The sequence below is a fragment of the Lonchura striata genome, chromosome 8 (genome assembly GCF_050655825.1).
Source record: "Lonchura striata isolate lonStrDom1 chromosome 8, ASM5065582v1, whole genome shotgun sequence".
Classification (NCBI taxonomy): domain Eukaryota; kingdom Metazoa; phylum Chordata; class Aves; order Passeriformes; family Estrildidae; genus Lonchura; species Lonchura striata.
The window spans coordinates 31,514,096-31,533,286 of NC_140710.1; the positions used below are offsets into that span (position 1 = coordinate 31,514,096).

General features: G+C 57.6%; 3 protein-coding genes across 3 annotated transcripts; 2 read left to right on the top strand and 1 right to left on the bottom strand.

Annotated features, from left to right (window-relative positions):
- The first annotated feature begins 23 nt into the window (after positions 1–23).
- PRDX6 (peroxiredoxin 6) lies at positions 24–8,153 on the top strand. The gene is made up of 5 exons (XM_021546007.4): positions 24–182; positions 1,848–2,004; positions 6,251–6,397; positions 6,837–6,983; positions 7,557–8,153. Exons 1-5 carry the CDS (start codon positions 91–93, stop codon positions 7,686–7,688), a joined length of 675 nt encoding a protein of 224 aa, XP_021401682.1. The 5' UTR covers positions 24–90; the 3' UTR covers positions 7,689–8,153.
- Positions 8,154–8,904: 751 nt separating this feature from the next.
- FAM78B (family with sequence similarity 78 member B) lies at positions 8,905–15,712 on the bottom strand. Its single transcript, XM_021546004.4, has 3 exons — positions 15,393–15,712; positions 13,108–13,635; positions 8,905–8,987 (listed from the first exon to the last, which is right to left on the bottom strand). The coding sequence occupies exons 1-2, from the start codon at positions 15,653–15,655 to the stop codon at positions 13,113–13,115; spliced, it is 786 nt and encodes a 261-aa protein (XP_021401679.1). The 5' UTR covers positions 15,656–15,712; the 3' UTR covers positions 8,905–8,987; positions 13,108–13,112.
- A 200-nt stretch (positions 15,713–15,912) lies between these two features.
- On the top strand, positions 15,913–19,046 carry PLPP6 (phospholipid phosphatase 6). Its single transcript, XM_021545982.3, has 2 exons — positions 15,913–16,508; positions 18,248–19,046. Exons 1-2 carry the CDS (start codon positions 16,109–16,111, stop codon positions 18,616–18,618), a joined length of 771 nt encoding a protein of 256 aa, XP_021401657.1. The 5' UTR covers positions 15,913–16,108; the 3' UTR covers positions 18,619–19,046.
- The last annotated feature ends 145 nt before the right edge of the window (positions 19,047–19,191 follow it).

The following is a 19,191-nucleotide window of genomic DNA, read 5'->3' on the forward strand; positions in this document are numbered from 1 at the left end:
AGGGGGCGGTGGCGGCGGCGCGCAGGCGCAGAGGCGGCACCGGGGACCGCGCCGGGAGCCGCACCGGGAATCGCACCGGGAGCCGCAGTCATGCCGGGGCTGCTACTGGGGGATGAGGCGCCCGACTTCGAGGCGGACACCACGCAGGGCCGCATCCGCTTCCACGATTTCCTGGGAGACTCGTGAGCGCTTGGGGATGCGGCGGGAGCGGGCGCGGGGCAGGGTGGGATGTCCGCGCCGCCGGGGATCCCGGGGAGCCGGGTCGGAGCGGGACCGCGCACCGCGTTCCTTCCTCCCTTCCGCCCCGGTGAGTCGCGTGCACGGTGCCGGGGGCTTGCTCCAAGTGTGGGTTTTTCTCTGGAAGCGGGGCCGGATTCCCGGGCAGCGCGGGGGGCAGAGCCGCCCGTCCCCGTCATCCCCGGAGGGCGAGCCGAGCTCCCGGGCAGAGAGAAGGGCCGCCCCGCGGCACGGCAGAGGCCGGCTCAGAGCGGCGCCCAGCCCCGGGCGGAGCCGGCGGCCAGCTCGGTGCCACGCACGGTGCGAAGGTGCGCGGTGACACCGGGCTCGGTGCGGCCGGGCGCCGCTCCCGCAGGACCGGCTGCGCCATTCCCGACACGGGCACGGCGCCCTCGGGACTCGCTCCCGGCAGCGTTGGCAGGCTTGAATCGGCCCCTTCTGTCGGCATTGTGAGCTTGAGCAGGGAGCGGAAAACAGAACCCTTGAGCTTCATGCCTCCCGAAACTGGCTGTTCCAGCCTGCTCACCTTCCTGCTCGCCGGTTCGCTGCTGTTTGCTCAAGGAGTGCAGCTATTGTCTGACGAGCCTCGTAGCGCCAGTGGCCGGGTAGCTGCCCCATAATTTCCTGGTGACCCGTGGCACTCACATGGCTCTGGCAGAGATGCAGGGACCCTCACTTGGTCCCTCCAACTGCATTCCCAAGATTTTCGGACAGGACTTTCCCCCTGCTGTGGTGCTGGGGGGCCGGATGAAGATCGGTGCAGCAAGATAGGTGTGATTTGAGCTGAGAAATGGTGGAACGAGTCTCTGGCAGGGAATTTGAAGTGCTGGGGGTGGTTTTGCTGTTGCCCCTGGGAAGTCCTGAGAGCCTTTTTGCTCCAGCTCATCCTGCATTGCTGCCTTTCTCTGTGCACTGCTTACCTTATCTGGGAGGTGTAGGATTAGTGTTTGCCTGCTCTAAAAGACTCAAAATCCATGGCTGCCTAGCTGAGGGCAACAGCGAGGTGGCTGTGTCCTTGTAACATGAGCCACAATGTGATGTAAACTTCTGGCCTCCCCTGCTAGTTGAATAATTCTTATCTTTTAATGAAGTGCAGCTCACAGCAGCAGCTGGGTTAAGGGCTTGGTCCTGTCCCATTCTTTTGAGTTGCATAATGCACATTTGTGTGTGTCTCCTCGTGGAGATGAGGTGCAGGGCTAGTGGCCAGGCTCATGAATCAGTGACCACCTCTGCAATAACCCAGCTGGCAGGCTGGCCAGGCCTCCCCCCACACGTGGGGTCTCTCGGCTGCACTGTACCCGTGGCTCTCCCAAACTTCCTCACACGGCACGGTGTCCACGTCCATGTGAAGAACCATGGGCATTTCCAGCATCTGCTGTAGGATCTTGGAGGGAGAGTGGGGAGCGAGGCGCAGGAAGTTTCTCAGAGCAGGGCTTATCTCATGGAAGTTTCTAGTGATAGGGAAGGAAGAGTTGCTGGAGCAGGAATTCCTTACCAGACAGACAAGCTGTTGCTGCGTTCCACGCCATGCAATCTGCACAGCTTTGTGTCTGCAGCACAAACCAGAACGACACCTGGCCTTCACAGCAGCTGCTTCCCTCCCCTTGCAGGTGGGGCATCCTGTTCTCCCACCCGCGGGACTTCACCCCGGTGTGCACCACGGAGCTGGGCCGGGCAGCACAGCTCGCCCCCGAGTTCAGCAAGCGCAACGTGAAGATGATCGCGCTCTCCATCGACAGCGTCCAGGACCACCTCTCCTGGTGCAAGGTACGGCTCTGGGGAGGCCTCAGGGCAGCCTGTGCTGCTGCCTCGCTCCAAAGGCTGCAGGAGATGCCCAAGCAGGCTTGGAGGTACAAGTGTCGCATCCCAGAGCGAGGCGGTGCTGAAATTCAGAGCGGGAATGGGGAAGGTCTTCTCCATCTTCGTGGAGCACCCCACGAAGTCCAGGGTGCTCTTTGTACTTTGATGCTGATGTCTTGTGAAGGCTGACCTAGAACAGAGGAGCTAAAGAATAAAGTAGGGATTTATTAGGAGGCCTCAATGGATGCACCTTGGGCAGCACCAGAGGCCAGCCAGGGTTACATCCAAGATGAACCAAAATGGTCACAAAATTCACAACTGGTCATGGGGTCTCTCACTTTTGTAAGTTCTGCTCCATTTGCACATTGGAGTTAATTGTCTGATTCCAGCTTTAGCCCAGGCAGTCCCATCCTGCTTGTTTTTCTCTCTTCAGCCCACATTGTTTGTGCTCTTGGGCCTGAGATCTGGATCATTTGTCCTTGGTCCCCACTTAGAGAAGGAATTGTTTTGTCTGCCTGCTCTGTGCAGAGAGCCACCATCTCCTAATATGAAGCCCAGACCCAACACTAAAGCAGTACAGATTTTGAAAAATATAAAAGCTAAAACCTGATGCATCAACACAAGAGGAAAACAACATTACTGCTGTCCCACCACTAGCTGAAAGGGTTAAAATGTGTAGAGGTGATGCCAGAACCTCAGAGGAAGGCAGCCTACCCACAGACCCTCAGGAAGTTCTGTAATAAAACAGGAAAGGAAAAGAGGCATCAGAAGTGAGGAGAAAATTGCAGTTCATGCTCAGGCAGGGAGGAGAAAACAGAGGACAAACAGAGACATTTTAAATATAAAACCACAAATAGGAGAACATGAGGGAGCATTAAAAGTTATGGAAATGGAATAACTCGGTGAGGGAACTTGCAAGGAACTAGAGGAAAAACTACAAAGGCAGCCTGTGTTTGCTACCAGGGAGAGTGGTTCCTGGACTAGAGGTGATAGGGATCTAAAATGAATATTTCAGACAGAAATGGCCAGAGTATAAAAATCCTTGGGTGAATTACCTCCCATTCTCTTTAACTTTGAGAATTATGAATGTTCTCACATATTTTCCGGGGTGAGAGGTGCATGCAATAAGAGGCATTAAAGGTGAGAATTTTCTATGTTCAGTTGGACATTGCTTTCTAAAGCCAGACTGACTGGCTTTAGAAATTCGCTAATTGCCTTATTGCTTAAATTGACCTTTGTACCTGAGTGATGCATGGCCAATGTCCCAGCAAGCCTCAGAAGGGCCTGGGAAAAGCAATGTACAAATCCCAGTAAATGAGATTTCTGTGCTGCTCAAACTGGCTGAAACCAGCAGTCAAATTAGCAAATAACATGTCATTAGAACAGAAAGTTTGTGTTGTGCTTTTGTAAGGGAGACTCATCTGCTGGTTGGCTAAAGCTGAAACGTTAGGGTGTTGCTGACTTCTGCAAAGGCTTTGAATTTGCAAGCAGCTTTTCCATGAAGTCAGCTCTGTGACGGGCAGGCTCTTTCTTGCAGGAAAGCAGGAACTTGTGTAAAGGGAGGGAAGGGCTGAGCTCTCAGGCCTGCAGGGATGTGTGGGGTTCAGCAGACTCAGGTGAACTGAAAAAGACATGAACAACGAGCTGACTCTGCTGATCCTATGGAATTATCCACACAGCACAACCTCAGGTGAGACCAGTTACAGAGCAGCCTTGATGCTGGCTGAGGGGAGGCAGAGCAGGAAAGCCTTCCAGAAAAACCACAGAGAGGCTTTGAAGCTGCGGTGAGCTTTCTGTGAGGCTGGGAGAAGCCATGGAGACAGAAGTTTGGAAGTGTCAGCTCAGCACCTGTCAGAAAGAAGCAGGTGAAAATCCTCCAGAGCTAAAGATCCAGTTGGTGATGACAAATCCACAGAAGGCTGGAGTGTTCATGCAGCCTGTGTGTCACTGGGTTGAACTGAGAAGACGCAGGAGTGAGCAAAATTTTGGGCAGAAGCCTCTGTGCAGCATTCCCAAACACACCTCTGCTTTCTGCCTGGGTGAAGCTGCTTTTACCTGGAGCACAGCCTGCAAGGAAGAAGTGGGCAAGAGGGGTGCTGAATTCCTGCATGAAACAATAAAGAAACTTCTGCTTGCCCTGCTGCCCAATTTCAGTGGGCAGATGAGATCTGCCTGGAGAGATGGGGCCAGAGTGCAGCCAATAATCCTGGTGTCACTTTGTGCAGCTGTGCTTTCCAACCAGAGATGTCAGAGCTATTCTTAGCCATCCCTAGCCACAACACAGAGCCTTGCTCCAGGTCTGGGAACTCTAGCTCAGCCAGGGATTGATCCCACCCTCCCACGTCCCCAGGCAGGAGGTTGCTGCTTCTCCAAGGGCTGGCTGGCACCTGCTGTGCCTGTCGGAGGTTTCAGGGCTCTCTTTGGCCACTGGTACCTGCCCCTTGGTGAGTTGGTGGTGAATCAATCCTTCCAGTGATGTGTGGTTTCAGCTTGGACTCCGGAAAGAAAATTAGTGACTAGGGAAGGGAGTCATGGGTGTTTTATTGCAACACAGAGTGTGGTTTGTGAGGCTGTTTTCTAGAGCTCCCCAGGCCAGGAAATTATGTGCATTTTGGAACATGTTACACTCCATAGGGTTCAGATAATACTTCTCAGAAACTCTCCTCATCCTCCAGCCCTGCTCTAAAGAGAGGTGGGGGGTGAGTCTCATTTGCTGATGTCCATCTGCAGCTTCCTGTGATTCTGTGGAGCATTCAGCTGCATTTCTCCTCAGCTGAACTCTCCAGCTCTGCTTTCCTTCCCTGCTCTGCTCTGCCAAGGCAGGTTTGCAGGACAGCAGAACTGTTTCCCTGCTTCCTTCCAAGGCAGGCCTGACCACAAGGCAGCTGAGATCAGTGGCCCCTTTATGCAGAGCTGTGGTGACACAGAAAGACCTGGGGAGAAAACAAGCAAAGAGCAAAGCTGGAAAGGAAACATGTGGCTGTGTGTGCACCACTTGACCTGCTTGCAGCATCCTGAGCAGCAGGGGCAGGGCTACAGCCCCTTTTATCAGCCATGGGGGCTGAGGAGGGGTGCAGGGCCTGCCTGCTCTTGCTGTTGTTGGTGTGCTCTGAGCAGAGCCAAGGGCCAGCACTTCCAACCCTGCCCTCCCTGAGAAGGCAGAGAGGTTTGTACACTGAGTTATCAGCTGAGCTGATAATGCAGCATGGCGCTGTGAGGGAGGCTCACAGCAGCATTGCAGCGACTTTTGTCTCCTTGCAGCATGAAAAGGGTGGAAGGAACAGGCTACCCTGATCTGGGGCAGGAGCCTTGAATTCTGCTTGCTTTGATGCTGGCAGCTGCTCTGCCTGTGCTGCCTTGAGCAGGCTCCTCCCAGCGCTGCTGGGGCTCCGTGTGACCTGTGAGGGTGGTACTGCAGACTCCAGGGATAACTTAAATGCTCTAGTTGAGTCCAGACCAAGTTTGGAGATGCTCAAAATACATTTTTTGTGTGTATTTGTGAAGCGGGTCTAGTTTGGATTAGTACAACCTCCTAAACCATGGTCACGAGGCAGAGCCTCCAGGGCTGTGGAGGGGGATGGTTTTCTCTTCTGTCCCTGGCGAGGTTCAGAAAGGAGTGAGCAGTGTCCCAGCACCTGCACTCAGGCTTCCACTATAGTTTTTTGAGAGCCTTAAGTTAAGTAAGCTGTGAGTGACTCACTGAATGGAACTGGTCCCTTGCACAAGACCTGTGCAGTGTTGGACCTTTCTTTGTCAGCTGCAGCGTTGCTGGTTTGCTCTGCCACTAGAGAAACAACTCCTCAGGAGCACAGTCCAGTTCAGCTGTGACACCTGTCAGCAGTGCTGGGAGAGAGCTGGGAGAGGCACTCAGTTCTCATGGAAGGTGGTTAAATCTCTCTGTGTCACTAGCACGGGCAGGAATTCCCTGATGCTCCATACCCACTGCCTGGGCAAAGGAGTTGCTGCACGGGCTGCAAGCACAGACAGCCCAAGAACTGACCTCAAGAACAAGGCACAAGAACAAGCCCAGCCTGGCACAAAGGTTTCTGGTTTGTCACCTGGTTTCTGGAAACTCCATGGAAGGCCATGAGCCCCTGGTTGTGCTGTCCTGGCCTGAGGCCTTGGGGCCAAGCGAGTTGGGAGCTCCTGGTTCTGCCTGGCCTCTGTCTCTGTGCTGGTGCCACAGGAACATCCCATGGCTTTGTCCCTGCAGGATGTCAATGCCTACAACGGGGAGCAGCCTGCAGAGACGCTGCCCTTCCCCATCATTGCTGACAAGAACCGGGAGCTGGCAGTCAAGCTGGGCATGCTGGACCCGGACGAGCTGGACAAGGATGGGATGCCCCTGACGGCTCGTGTGGTGAGTGCCTGGCCTGCCACCCTGCCCTGTGCCTGTGGGGCAGCATGCCTGGATGGGCATGGCCATCCTCAGGAGCTGGGATGGCTTCCTTGGGCTGGAACCATGGGTTCTGTCACAGTGACCCACCGATCCTGGTCGTGCCTGTCCCAAACTAGTTTTTGTCAGTGCTTGAATCTGCTGGACTTTTCCTTTCCCGTCACGTGCTCGCACTAGAAGGGCACAAGTAGCAAAACAAGCTGGCATTGGACACAGGAGCTCCCAGAGCAAAAGCACATTTTCTGGGCATCAGTTGTTCTCTAGATCCCCTCCATGTCCCTCCCCTGTCCCAACACCTGTGGTCAAGCAGCTCCCAGGAAAGGAAGGAGCATGAGGGCTGAGCAGATCCAGCAGAACAGGCAGACAAATGTGCCTGACACTGACACTGTCTCTCTGTACTCAGGTGTTCATTTTTGGCCCGGATAAGAAGCTGAAACTCTCTATCCTGTACCCAGCCACCACTGGGAGAAACTTTGATGAGATCCTGAGAGTGCTGGACTCCCTGCAGCTCACAGCATACAAGAAGGTCGCTACCCCTGTGGACTGGAAGGTGAGGAGCAGGGTAAAGCTCACAGCCAGGCACTGGAAACACGCACTGAAAGGGCAGCCAGCCTCCCTTGGAGGGGCACCCACAGGCTGGGGGAAGCAGCAGCTGGAGGCAGCCTTGCCTCTGAAGGCTCCTGTTTCCTGCAGCATAAGCTCCCAGTGGGTTGGGCCAGCTCACCCACCTCCCAGGACAGCAGATCTTTCCCCAGGGCTTGGAATCGAGGAGCCAGCACCACCTGTCCAGGGGTGCCTATAGGAATGGATGAGCAGACATGGGCAAGCTCTGCTCTGTCCAGCATCGCAGAGAGGCTCAAACTCCCCCCTCCTTGCTCCCTGTTCCCATGGGAGTGCCATGGCTGTGGGATGCCATTGGCAGGGCTGGCAGATGGCACAGCTCCCCCTTTGGATATCTCCCATGTCTCTTGGTACATATAGCTCCCACTCTGCCCTCACTGCTGGCTCCAGGCACGGCCCATGCCCATGGCACAAGGGCTGAGCACTCACAGGGAGGCAGTGCCACCCGTGTCCAGCCCTGCCAGCTCCTGACAGTCCCCATTTGTCCCCATCTGCTCCGCAGCCCGGTGACAGCGTCATGGTGGTGCCCACCTTACCTGACGAGGAAGCCAAGAAGCTCTTCCCCAAAGGAGTCTTCACCAAGGAGCTGCCGTCGGGCAAGAAGTACCTGCGCTACACCCCACAGCCAGAGTGAGGGGTCTGTCTGTCTGTCTGTCTGTCCTGCTGGGATGCCAGAGCCTTCCCGAGCCCAGCTCCTGCCCCTCCGACACCGCCCGATCCACGGCCTCGTCCAGCCACACTGCTGCATGGCAGCACTGATCCAGCCCTCACCCCTCCATCCAAACCCTGCGTGTTCTCCTGCCAGGACGGCGTGAGCAGGCCAGAGGGGACTCCGGGCTCCTGCTGTGGTGTCTCCCCGTTTGGTCCCAGCCTCAGCCTGGTGGGAAGGGGTGTCCTGCTGGGACAGGGAGCTCTGGGGGCTCCAAGCTGCTGCGTGCCTTTCAGAGTAGCCATCTAACCTTTGGTCTCATGTGTAGGGGAGGAGCTGCAGAGCCGAATCTCTCGCCTCTTAACTGCTTTCTTGTCTCATGCTGGAAGGTGATGGTTTCCAGGTTTTGTGGAAGAGGGAATCGAGCAAATAAACTGACCTTCAGTACTACCTGCAGTGTCCCTTGTCTGTCTCTGCTGGCCCCCACGGCAGCATTTGCTGTGATCCCTGTGGCCACGCAGCTGGGATTTGTGCCCAGGCTCTGGAGGGGGTGGCAGCAGCACAGACTGCCCTTGTTCTTGCTCTGCAAAGAAGGCATTTTGGAAAGACAGCTTGTCCCAGGGCACATGGTCTTGGACAAGGCAGTTGTGCTTTCCCTGCTGGGAAGGAAGATGTGCCTCAGCCTGGCCTGCCCTTGGCTGCAGGGCAGAGGGTCCTTCCCTGCTCTTAGGGCATGAGCAGGCACGACAGGAGCCGTGCAAACTCCTGCCTGCTCTCCCACTCCTCCATCTCGGGGATTTGTCAAGAGATGAGCAATGTTTTAATATAACAGTAGGAAAGAAAGCTGCTCACTGAATAATAGCTCATAGGGTGGCTGCCAGCATCCCTCAGTGCCCAGCACAGCCAGCAACACTCAAAAGGAGCAGCTGTTAAAGAAATCAGCTAACTTGGGGCACAAATGTAACCCCCCACCAGCAAGTGGGACTGGTGGGTTTGATGTTCAAGGTGAGCAAAACACTGAATGCAATGAGATCCCACTCTAGACTAAACCTCAGCCAGCACCCACAACCCTCTTTCACTACCCGCTCCCCCCCCCACCCCCGAAAAGGGGTTTATTAATTTTTAATTGCCTTCAGGAACTATGCAGTGAATATTGGTGTATTTCCCCAAATGGCTTTTAAATGAACCTTCATTATGAAACTCCGTATTATTCCCATGTATTATTTTGACTGGAAGATAGGAACAATTGGTCTCTGGGCTGACTTCTGTCCTCACTCTTCCACTCTGCAAGAAAGGGGAGAGGGAATCTACATTTTCAAAAGGAAAACATCTTTTTTCAGTGTAGCTTTTCAGCTTTATCAAGCTGGACAGCTTTTGTAGTTCCCATGCCTGGGCTGCATGAACTCTTGGGCTTCTTGCTGCTCCCTCACTTTGATCTGGTTTCCTAAGGGAAAAAGGAATGTCTGCCCCCTCCAGGATTTCCAGCCAACTCCCCAGTTTTCTGGAAGTGTGAGGACACAGCCCCACAGCAGCTTTTGTGCCAACAGCCTGCTCAGAGCATCCCCTGGGGAAGGGCACTGTGGGGCCAGCACAACTTCTCTGGGACACCACAAAAGCCACCTGCAAATCAGGACAAAGTAGAGCAAATCCTGTCACCAGACCCAAGGGCTTAAAGCCAGCAGGGACAGCCACTGGTGCCACTGCTGAGGCAGGCTGATTGAAATTCCATGGATTTTGCCTGCTTCCCAGTACTGCCATGGCCCCCAAACCAGTCAGAGACACTCAAGCAAACACAAAGTTTGGCTCCAGTACAGCTTGAGTAGTTTTAATCCCAGAGAAGTGAAATGCAACATTTTTCGAGTTGGTAATAACATCCAGAGACAGAAGTCCAAGCCCCCTACTCGGTAAAGTCATTTGTGTTTAAGGCACTCTGCAAAACCAGCTTTCCTCTCTCTCTGATTTTCCCCACGCGGCAGCAGAATACCTGGTTTGGTCTGTTCTCCATAGTGACATTCGTCCATCCTGGCTCCTCCCGCCCTCTCCAGGAGCTGGAAAGGGCAAATCCAGCGGGAGAAGCACCAGGAGGCCGGCTCAGTAAACAGGGACGGGCAGGGGAGGGAGCACGACAACTCCAAGCTTCTGCAGGGAGGGGGCGAGCACCGGGTGCCCTCCCTGCAGGCACCGATGTGGTTCCCTTGCTTCCCCTCCCTCTCCAAAAGGGGATGGGACCGTGGGGACCCACAAGCATCCCTCCCCAGAGGTGCTCCCAGCAGCACCCCAAAATGCAGGGGGCGGGGTGTGGGGGAGACCCAGCTGCCCCACTGTGCAGCAGAAATGAGCCCCCCCCCCATTTCCAGTTGTCAATAAATACCAATAAATAAATAAATAAATAGATAAATAGGTAAATAAATAAGTGACTCGAGGATGGGAAGGGGCACCCCAAGGCTCAGGGCACAGGGAGCGTGAGGGTGGGCATTTCTTGAGCTGCCCCTCCCTGAGATTACAGGGTGCTGCTGGGGAAGGGGGGCACAGGGAAAGCATCCCATGGGGTGAAGCCCAGGGGTCTGAGTGTTCATCCAGCTGCAGGGAACGAGCCAAACTCAGACTCCTACATGGGAACTCTCCCCCAACACCTTCCCTCCTTCCTCTGAGCACCAACAGCCCCAGAGCTCCATCTCCACCCAGGTGTGAACACCCACCTTTTCCAAATGCAAAATGCCTGCATGTTTCTGTAAACGCTGTTTGCATGTGTTTCTTTGCAAACAATTTTTGCAAACTTTTTTTTTTCCCTTCTTTTTTAACGGGGAAATGCCCACAAAGACAGCCCATGCACCAAACCCAGTTAAGTGCATCAAATCCAGCTGTCAGAGGAGTGGGAGCCTGGCAGAAGCCTGGAGAGGTGAACACAGGCACGGCCCTAGGGCTCAGCCAACACCTGCCTGCAGGCTGGGGCAGCCCTGGGGCATCAGGCACACAGCTACAGCCAGGCACAGAGCCTGACCCTGGCACCAGGATGCTGCAGACATTCATGGACAGAAATTCAGCTACTGCTCTCTCAGTGTCATGGCATCAGCCATGTGCCAAGGCTCAGACTGGCCAGCAAATCCCAAAAGGTGGCGATGCTGAATTCAACAGCATCCATGCAGCAGTGTCCCCACTCTCCCAGACACCAGAGCCACGGCAGTGCCACAGCAGCTCCCTGGGCTGACAGCAGCATGCAGCCACTTCCCATGGGTTTTGGGGAGCTGGCACACACAGCCTGTGGACACAGCATCCTCTCCCAGCAGGAAGCCCACCTTGGAGCTACCTGTTTGTTGGGGAACCTCTTCCTCCGGCATTTTAGCTCTGATGCTGCCAGAGATGTTTCTGTCCCCCTGGGTCAAAAATATACACCTGCCTCACTTCAAACCAAAAGGTACTTATCCCTCCTCCCCCAGTCCTTAAGGAAAATTATATTTCAAGTTTCTAGCCCCTCTCCACACACACTTTTTGAGAAACAAAACATCAGCAATGGCAACAGCTGCCATCGGTCCCACACCAGGACAAAACCACAGTCTCACAAGAGCAGGACATCTTCCCATACCAGCAAGTTCCCTGTGGGAGCTCTGCTGCAGAAAACACAGCAAACCAAAGCTCAAAGCCCTCTCTCCCTCCAAACCTGCCCCACAGTGAGGCTGTAGCCCCTGCAGAACCCTGACATAGGCACGGAAAGCAGCAGGTTCCCAGCCTAGCGGGAGGCTGGGCAGGAGGAGCAGGAATGTTGCACCAAGGCATCCAAATAAAACGCTCCCAGAGGAAAAATAAAGAACTGGATCAGCAGCAAACACTACTGAGGGCAATAAATAGCATGGGAATTTCACAGGGATTTTTGGTCTAAGATGCCTCGGAAGCCCCTGTGCTGGCAGGGCCTGGGGTGCACAGAATTGTCACCCAGCGCTCCTCCCCACGCTGTCCTGCCAGTGGGATAGCACATGGACCTTCCCAGCAGGAATGACCTGCATTCCCAGGGCAGCACAACCTCCCCACGGCGTGAAGAAGGCAGGGCTGCGAGCTCAAGGAGCTGCAGGGCTGCTGCTGGGGAGGACAGAGCAGAGAAAGCAGCAAAAGCTGTAACCACCTGCCCAGAAGTGATGGAGCACCCAGAGCAGCAGCAGCACAGCTATGGTTTATGCCTCTACTGCAACTCCAGGGTGAGATCCTGGGAACTGCCAGCTGCATCCCACAGCACGTGCTGCCCCATGGGCCAGCCGATGCCAGCCATCCAGGCAGCAAGGAGTGAGCAGAAAGGCAAGTAAATCCCCCTGTGACCCCTCCCAAGCACAGCAGAAGCAGGAGGCAGCCCCCAGGCAGCACATTCAACTCCTCCTTCCCAGGCAAACCCAGGCCTGCCCTGAACAGCCTCCACTCGCATCCCTGCCTTCCACAGAGCTTGGGGAGGTATCACAAAGCATGCTGGCCCCTCCACTGGTGGCCCAGCCCATAGCCACCCTGCTCCATGGGTGGCTGGGGAAGAGGCCTCCACGTGAGCCAGCATTTGCGTGGAAAATAAACAAGCACCCAAGCTCTAGCAAGGGAGTGGTGTCTGCAGTGAAGCAAAGCGAGTCCAGGGGCACCTCTGGGCTGGTTTGGTACCACACACACACAGAGCACCCAGGCTGGGAGAATGGCACCGCTGCCCATCTCCTACTGGGCTGAGATTCCATTCTGCTCCCGTAGAAGAGCCAGCAGGACCCAGGAGAGGAGGCTGAGGAATGAAAAGACTTAGTGCACCTTAAAACAAAAGGACATCTAACCTGCCCTTAGACCTCACTCCAAGACAGAAAAGAGCTATGGCATCTCCTACACTCACAACTACTCCAAACACACCCAGACGCATGCAAAACGTGTCCCGCTCCCACCGGGCTGCAGAGGCACCGGCCAGCACCGGGCTCTGCCCCGCCCCAGCCCGGTCCCATCCCACTGCCGGCCCTCCCGCCCGGTCCCAGCAGGCAGGTGAGGGGTGGATCATGGATCTGAAATGCATAGGTACGGACACGGCAGGGACACGGGACCGCAGCAGCCCCCGCTGCCAGCAGGAACAGCCTCCGCTTCTCCCTGCTGCTGGGGGGAAGCAGCATTTGCCACGGGCACGGTTCAACCACACTCATGCTCCTCGTGCTGCCCTGCAAGGAAAGTCGAGTCCTTTATGTCAGACAGCCTCTGTGCCAGCTGCAAGTACTCCATTCTGCTTCCTGGGAAATCCTCCAGCTCAGCAAACCCTCTTCTGCGCCCTTGTGCCAGCCAGGCTCTATTTCTGACCGAGGAGGAGCCACGTTTCCAACCACAACAACAAAGGCAAGAAACCACGAGAGGTCTGCTTTGGCTCGGCAACCCTGCAGCAGGCTGGGGGCACCCAGGTCCTCACCTGCCCTACTTGGGAGGTATCACCACGATGGGCTGCCCTCGCTTGGGTCTCCACATGAGCACCTGGGCGTCGTTGGCGTTGGGCTTCACTAGTGCGTTTGGTGGGATGGGCTCCATCCTGCTGAGGATCCGCGGCTGCTCCTGCTGAGTCCTGCCCACCAGCCGTGCCCGCTGCCCCAGCAGCTGCATGGGGTCCACCTCAATGTCCACTCGCATCCTCCACTTGATAGTCTGCAAGATGATCTTCTCCTTGGTGGTCGTGTTCATGGCCACGAGCCACGTGGTAAAGCTCTGGTCTCTTTTAATCCTGGTCAGCAGTGGCACGTTACTGTTGCTCACGGGCACGGCCCACGTCACGCTGGGGTAGAAATTGTCGTTCATGCTCACCGAGAACCTGGAGATCTTGTTAGTGGGCCCCACCAAGGTCACGGTTTCTGTGGTGTTTCCATACCAGGGGTAGCTCACCCCATCCGAATCGCTGATGGCTTTTACTCGTCCTTCTCGCAAGTCAGGCAGCTCCCAGCTTGACCTAGTGAAGAGGAAGAGGAAGATGAGCAGGGAAATGGCAGCAACAGTGCCTGGCGAGGGATGGGGAAGACAGCAGCACAGGGACCCTCTGCCTGCCTGCAGCAAACTCTCAGGGACAACCCTGAAGAACAAATTCAGCTTTGGTTCCTTGAGCACGTCCAGCTCGAGCCTTTGCTCTGCCAACACAATGCCATTTTAATTAACCTGCAATTAAACTGACTGGGCCAAAACCCACTGCTGAGTCTCTTTGGAGTCACTCTCTCCATAATCAGCTCCTGTGCTGGAGAACAGCCTTCCCTGTCCCCCAGCTGCAGCACCGTGACCAGGGCACGGGCCCAGCCCAGCAGCAGCCCCCTCCTGCAGGAGGAGGTCTGCCTCAAATACGAGACACCTACAACAACTGAATCCCACGATTAAGGCCTGCCACCAGCACGATGGAATCCCTGCAATATGGCTGGGGTAGGGGGGAATTCAGCCCAAATCTCTGGCCATGCTACCAACACCGTGCGGCTACGGCGAGGCCTGCACAGCAACAACTCGGGAGCAGCTTTGCAGCAGAGGGGATGGGGCCACACTTCTGCCGTCCCTCCAAGTGATCACCTCCACTCACTCCAACGTGCCCAAGGGCTCCAGTGCCCCACACACACCAGTCTGTCATGATACAAGGACGCAGGCAGGCAGCACAGGGACCTGCTGCTCCCCCAGCACCCACAGACCTGTGGCAGCAGCAGCAGGAGTCCACCAGTGAGCTGCAGAACAGACCCCTCCAGACATCTCCCCTCTTGCATCACCCCTTTCCAAAGACAGAAGACACAGACAGAGAGCTTTGCCCCTCAGCATCCCTGCAAGTCACGCTCAGCCTTGGGAAAGGCTGTTTTCTGGCAGCCACTCTGCCCAGCACCCAACCTTTCCCTCTTCTAACACTAGCCAAGGGGTAACTCCCCCAGCACTGCCCATGCTCCAGGGCCAGCGGGACGGTGTGGGAGCAGCGGTGTGGCACGAGGAGCAGGAACTGGGGTGTCAGGGAGCAGGGCTGGGGTGAAGGTGTTGCCCGTGTGTGCCTGTGGCTGCAGAGGTGGGGTAGAGGGGTGGCACAGGGTGCCGGGGTGCAGCTCCCAATGCCGGGGTGCAGAACCCAGTGCCAGGGGTGCAGCTCCCAATGCCAGGGTGCAGCTCCCAATGCCGGGATGCAGCACCCAGTGCTGGGGGTGCAGCTGTCAATGCCCGGGGTGCAGCACCCAATGCCGGGGGTGCAGCTCCCGGTGCCGTAGGTGCAGCTCCCAATGCCGGGGATGCAAATCCCAGTTCCGGGGGTGCAGCTCCCAGTGCCCGGGTGCAGCTCCCAATGCCGGGGATGCAAATCCCAGTTCCAGGGTGCAGCTCCCAGTGCCCGGGTGCAGCTCCCAATGCCGGGGTTGCAGCACCCAATGCCGGGGGTGCAGCACCCAATGCCGGGGGTGCAGATCCCAGTTCCAGGGTGCAGCTCCCAGTGCCCGGGTGCAGCTCCCAATGCCGGGGGTGCAGCACCCAATGCCGGGGTTGCAGCTCCCAATGCCGGGGGTGCAGATCCCAGTTCCAGGGTGCAGATCCCAGTTCCAGGGTGCAGCTCCCAATGCCGGGGTGCGGCTCCCGGTGCCGGGCTGCAGCTCCCGGTGCCTGCGGGCGGAGCAGGGCCGGTGCCCGCACCGCGGAGCCCCCGCCGGTCCCGGCCGGCCCCCCGTGCCCCCAGAGCCGTGCCCCGCGCCCCGCGGTGCTCACACGCCGAGGTCGCTGTAGGTGTTGTAGAACTCCATGTGGTTGCAGGCCTGGATCCAGCCCACCACCCAGGTGTGCCGGCGGGCGATGGGCGGCATGAGGACGCGGGCGGAGGCGCGGAAGTACGGCGTGCGGTACCGCAGCACCACCGGCGAGCTCTCCTCGATGGCCGTGGCCGCCGGCTCGATGGTGGCCGACACGTCCGACACCACGATCTGCTCGCGGCGCACCCGCGCCTTGCAGGCCACGCTCTGCAGGCACCCCATGGCCGCGGCCGAGCCGCCGTCACCGCGGGCCCGGGGGGGCGGCCGGTCCCGCCGCCGCCCGCCCGCCGCGCATCGCCGCCCGCCGCGCGGCGCCCGCACCGGCGCCGGCAGGGCGAAGGCGCCGCCGCGTCTCTTCCGGCCCTCGCCGGCCGCCGTACGCCGGCCGCGGCGGGCACGTGCGCGCCGGTGGGCGGGGCGCGCCGGGAGCACCGCCGCGTCACGGGCGGAACCGGAAGCGGCGGCGGGGCCGGGGCCGGCCGGTACCGGCGGCAGCGCGCGCCCGCCGCGCCCTCGGGGACGCGCCGAGAGCGGCGGCGCCGCGGGGCGGGGATACCGGGCAGCGCGCGGCGACGGGAGAGGGAGGCGGCCCCGGGCAGGGTGACATGCCGGGTCCCGAGCGGGCCTGGCAGCGGGTGACCCACGCCCGCCTCCCGCAGGCCGCCCCCCGCCGCCATGCCCAGCCCCCGGAGCAGCCGCGAGCGGCGCGGCGGCAGCGGCGGCCGCCTGGAGTTCCTGTCGCTGAGCCAGCGCGGGCCCGCCGCCCCCGACAGCCCGTCCCGCCGCAGGGAGCCCGCCGGCGCCGCGGCCGCCCCGCTGCCCGAGGAGGACTGCATGAAGCTGAACCCGTCCTTCGTGGGCATCGCCCTCAGCTCCCTGCTCGCCATCGACCTCTGGGCCTCCAAGCGCCTGGGGGTGTGCGCTGGAGAGGGCTCGGCCTGGGGCAGCGCCCGCCCCCTCATGAAGGTCATCGAGGTGTCGGGACACGGCATCCCCTGGCTGCTCGGCACCTTCTACGGGCTCTGCCAGAGTGACAGCTCGGCGGGCAGGGAGGTGCTGCTCAACCTGCTCTTCGGTGAGGCGGGGCTCGCCCCGGGATGTGCGGGCGGAGCGGGGACCGGGGGTGGGCACAGCCGGGTCAGCCGAAGCCCCGAGAGCCCCGGCTGGTTTTGAGCCACCTGTGCGGGCTCATCTGGGATGCTGGTGGCACAGGAGTGACCCCGCAGCTTAAGGGCGTGGTGGCACCGACACGAGTCACCTATCACAGCTTCGAGCACGCACTGGCACACTCCCGAGAGCTAAACTGCTCCTGCAGCTACAAAACACGCTCGGGGCTGAAGCCTCTCAGCTCGGCAAGCTTGGCACCTTCCAGGTGCAGCTGGCCCTGTTGAGACAGCAGCCCTTTCCCTGAAAAGCTGCTCTGCCACACAGACATCACCCTTGGCTCCCTGCAGGCAGGGCCTTCGTGGATTGTTCTGTACCAGCCGGTGAGGAAAACCTGGTTTAAAGCACGAATTTTAATCCTGCGTGCTGTAGTATTTCATACACACACACACACAGAGCAGCCTAGGTGTATTTAAGGGGATTCAGTTTTGCTTATTTAGAAACTGTAACAGCTCCAGGGCACCAGACAATATCAGATTCCCTGCTGTTACTCTTGTATTAAGTTGCAAATAATTAGCATCTCACATTTCAATTTTGAATTGACATTTTCTTGGTGGGAAACGTAGGTTTGTGCATCTTTCTCATCTAGCAGCACATGATTAAATTGGATCCCCACAGCAGAACTCCAGCCTAACCTTTGCTCCAAGGAGATCTGTCCCAGCTCCAGGGCCTTGTCCAGCCCTCAGTGCTCTGGGCAAGAGCCACCCACCTCCTTGGGGATCTGTGCCTGGGCTGCAGCACCCATATGGGGAAGAAGGATTCCCTCGTGTCCAACTTGAATCTCCCAGATCCTGTGTAGAAAGAGAAAAGCAATTGATCTAGTTTTACATGTGGAAAAGAAAAAGAAAATTTGGTCTTAAATGATTAACCAAAGGAAATGAACTGAAGTGACCAAAAGATTAGTGTCTAGAAATGTGTCTTAGGACAAACAGAAGTTGGTCTCTTACACAACAAGAAGTAACCCTGGCTGTGAGTGCTGTGCTAAGCTAAGCTGACAGGGATGGAGAAAGCAACCTCTGCCCTAAATGAGAAGATGCTCTTGCCAAATACTGGCTGAACATTTATCACAGGGACTTTGCCTCTTCCATGACAATAGCCTTTAGCTCCCATGGGGCAAGCCACCATAAATTAGCCTTGATTTATCTCCTGAGAACCAAAGCAGGGTTAACTTTTCCCCCAGCAGCAGGGAGAAGGCAGACCCCAGGAGCCCTGGCAGCACACCAGCTCTGAGCATTTCCTGCTGACCTGTGCCAGAGTGGAGTGGGTTGATCATTCACCCAGTTGGTTTGACCCCATCACCAGGGCAGACAGCAATGCGGAGTCAGCACTGCCTGGAAGGGAGCTGTGGAGAATTAATGCCTCTGCTGCTTTCAGACTGAGGAGCAGATTGGGACCCGAGTCATGGCAAGATCAGACTGCGCAGAGAGAAAAGCCCTGCAGTGCAGGCTGGGCAGGCCAAGGGGCTGGTGGTGCAGGAGGGGTTGAGGGTGTGCTCATTCTGCTGCAGAAGGCCAAGGCCAGCTGTGTGCTATGCTCTCCCTGCCTGGGTCTTGCAGCTGTGGGGAAAATCATCCTCTTCAGGCAGCTTTGACAGTGACGGCCCTCAGCTGATGGTTCTGCTTTCAGTAACTCCTGTTCCGTCTCTCCCAGCGTTGCTGCTGGACCTGGTGATGGTGGCGGTGGTGAAGGGGCTCGTCAGGCGGCCGCGGCCCACGCACAACAAGATGGACATGTTCGTCACCATCTCGGTGGACAAGTACTCCTTCCCCTCGGGCCACGCCACCAGGGCCGCTCTCGTCTGCCGCTTTGTCCTGCGCCACCTGGTCCTGGCCGTCCCGCTGCGGGTGCTCGTGGTGCTCTGGGCTCTCATCGTCAGCATCTCCCGGGTCATGCTGGGCAGGCACAACATGACGGACGTGCTCTTCGGGCTGCTGCTGGGCTACGCTCTCTACGGCGTGGTGGAGCACTGCTGGCTGTCCCCGGCCACTGCACCAGCCCTCTTCGCGCTCTGGAGCCACTGACCGGCCGCCGGCCTCGGCACAAAGCAGGGGCTGTGTGCTGGGGTTCTGAGCGCGCACGGGGAGGGGATTCTGGCACTGAACTGGCATCCTAAACCCCATCAGTCCGCCCAAGACTTCCACACGAGCGGTGCTGCAGGCTCCAGGGCCTGCACTCAGATGTCTGGTGCTGTCCTGCCCTCCTGCCGGCTGTCAGGCACGGTCTGCGCTGACTGTTCTCTGGTGACCAAAAGCAGTCTCTGCAGAGCCTGGGGAGGGCTCAGCACACCCATCCGGCAGCTCACTGCTAATACTGTGAATCTGCATGCTCTCGCTGGGCACCTGCAATAGCCCATGGTGTATGTGGTAGCTGTGACTCTGCAGAGGTTTCTCTGCAATCACCTCTGTGTCTGTATCCTATAAATACACTGATCATGCTGCTGTCATAAGCATACCTTGCACAGCCTGCTCTACAACACCTGCCTGGAGGGAACCCACAGGGATCTCTCCTCAGGGTTAGACAAGAGTTTTGCCTCCCTAAGCAATCTCTTCCCTTGCTCTCAATTTATGTGCTGCACTAAGGCTAGATGTCGAGCA

Excerpts from the sequence above, each read along its gene's own strand:
- PRDX6 (XM_021546007.4), top strand. The coding sequence starts at position 91 with ATGCCGGGGCTGCTACTGGGGGATGAGGCGCCCGACTTCGAGGCGGAC. Across the intron at positions 183-1,847 it reads CACGATTTCCTGGGAGACTC|GTGGGGCATCCTGTTCTCCC; the intron begins GTGAGCGCTTGG and ends CTCCCCTTGCAG. Across the intron at positions 2,005-6,250 it reads ACCACCTCTCCTGGTGCAAG|GATGTCAATGCCTACAACGG; the intron begins GTACGGCTCTGG and ends TTGTCCCTGCAG.
- FAM78B (XM_021546004.4), bottom strand. The coding sequence starts at position 15,655 with ATGGGGTGCCTGCAGAGCGTGGCCTGCAAGGCGCGGGTGCGCCGCGAG. Across the intron at positions 13,636-15,392 it reads ACCTACAGCGACCTCGGCGT|GTCAAGCTGGGAGCTGCCTG; the intron begins GTGAGCACCGCG and ends CCTCTTCACTAG.
- PLPP6 (XM_021545982.3), top strand. The coding sequence starts at position 16,109 with ATGCCCAGCCCCCGGAGCAGCCGCGAGCGGCGCGGCGGCAGCGGCGGC. Across the intron at positions 16,509-18,247 it reads GCTGCTCAACCTGCTCTTCG|CGTTGCTGCTGGACCTGGTG; the intron begins GTGAGGCGGGGC and ends CGTCTCTCCCAG.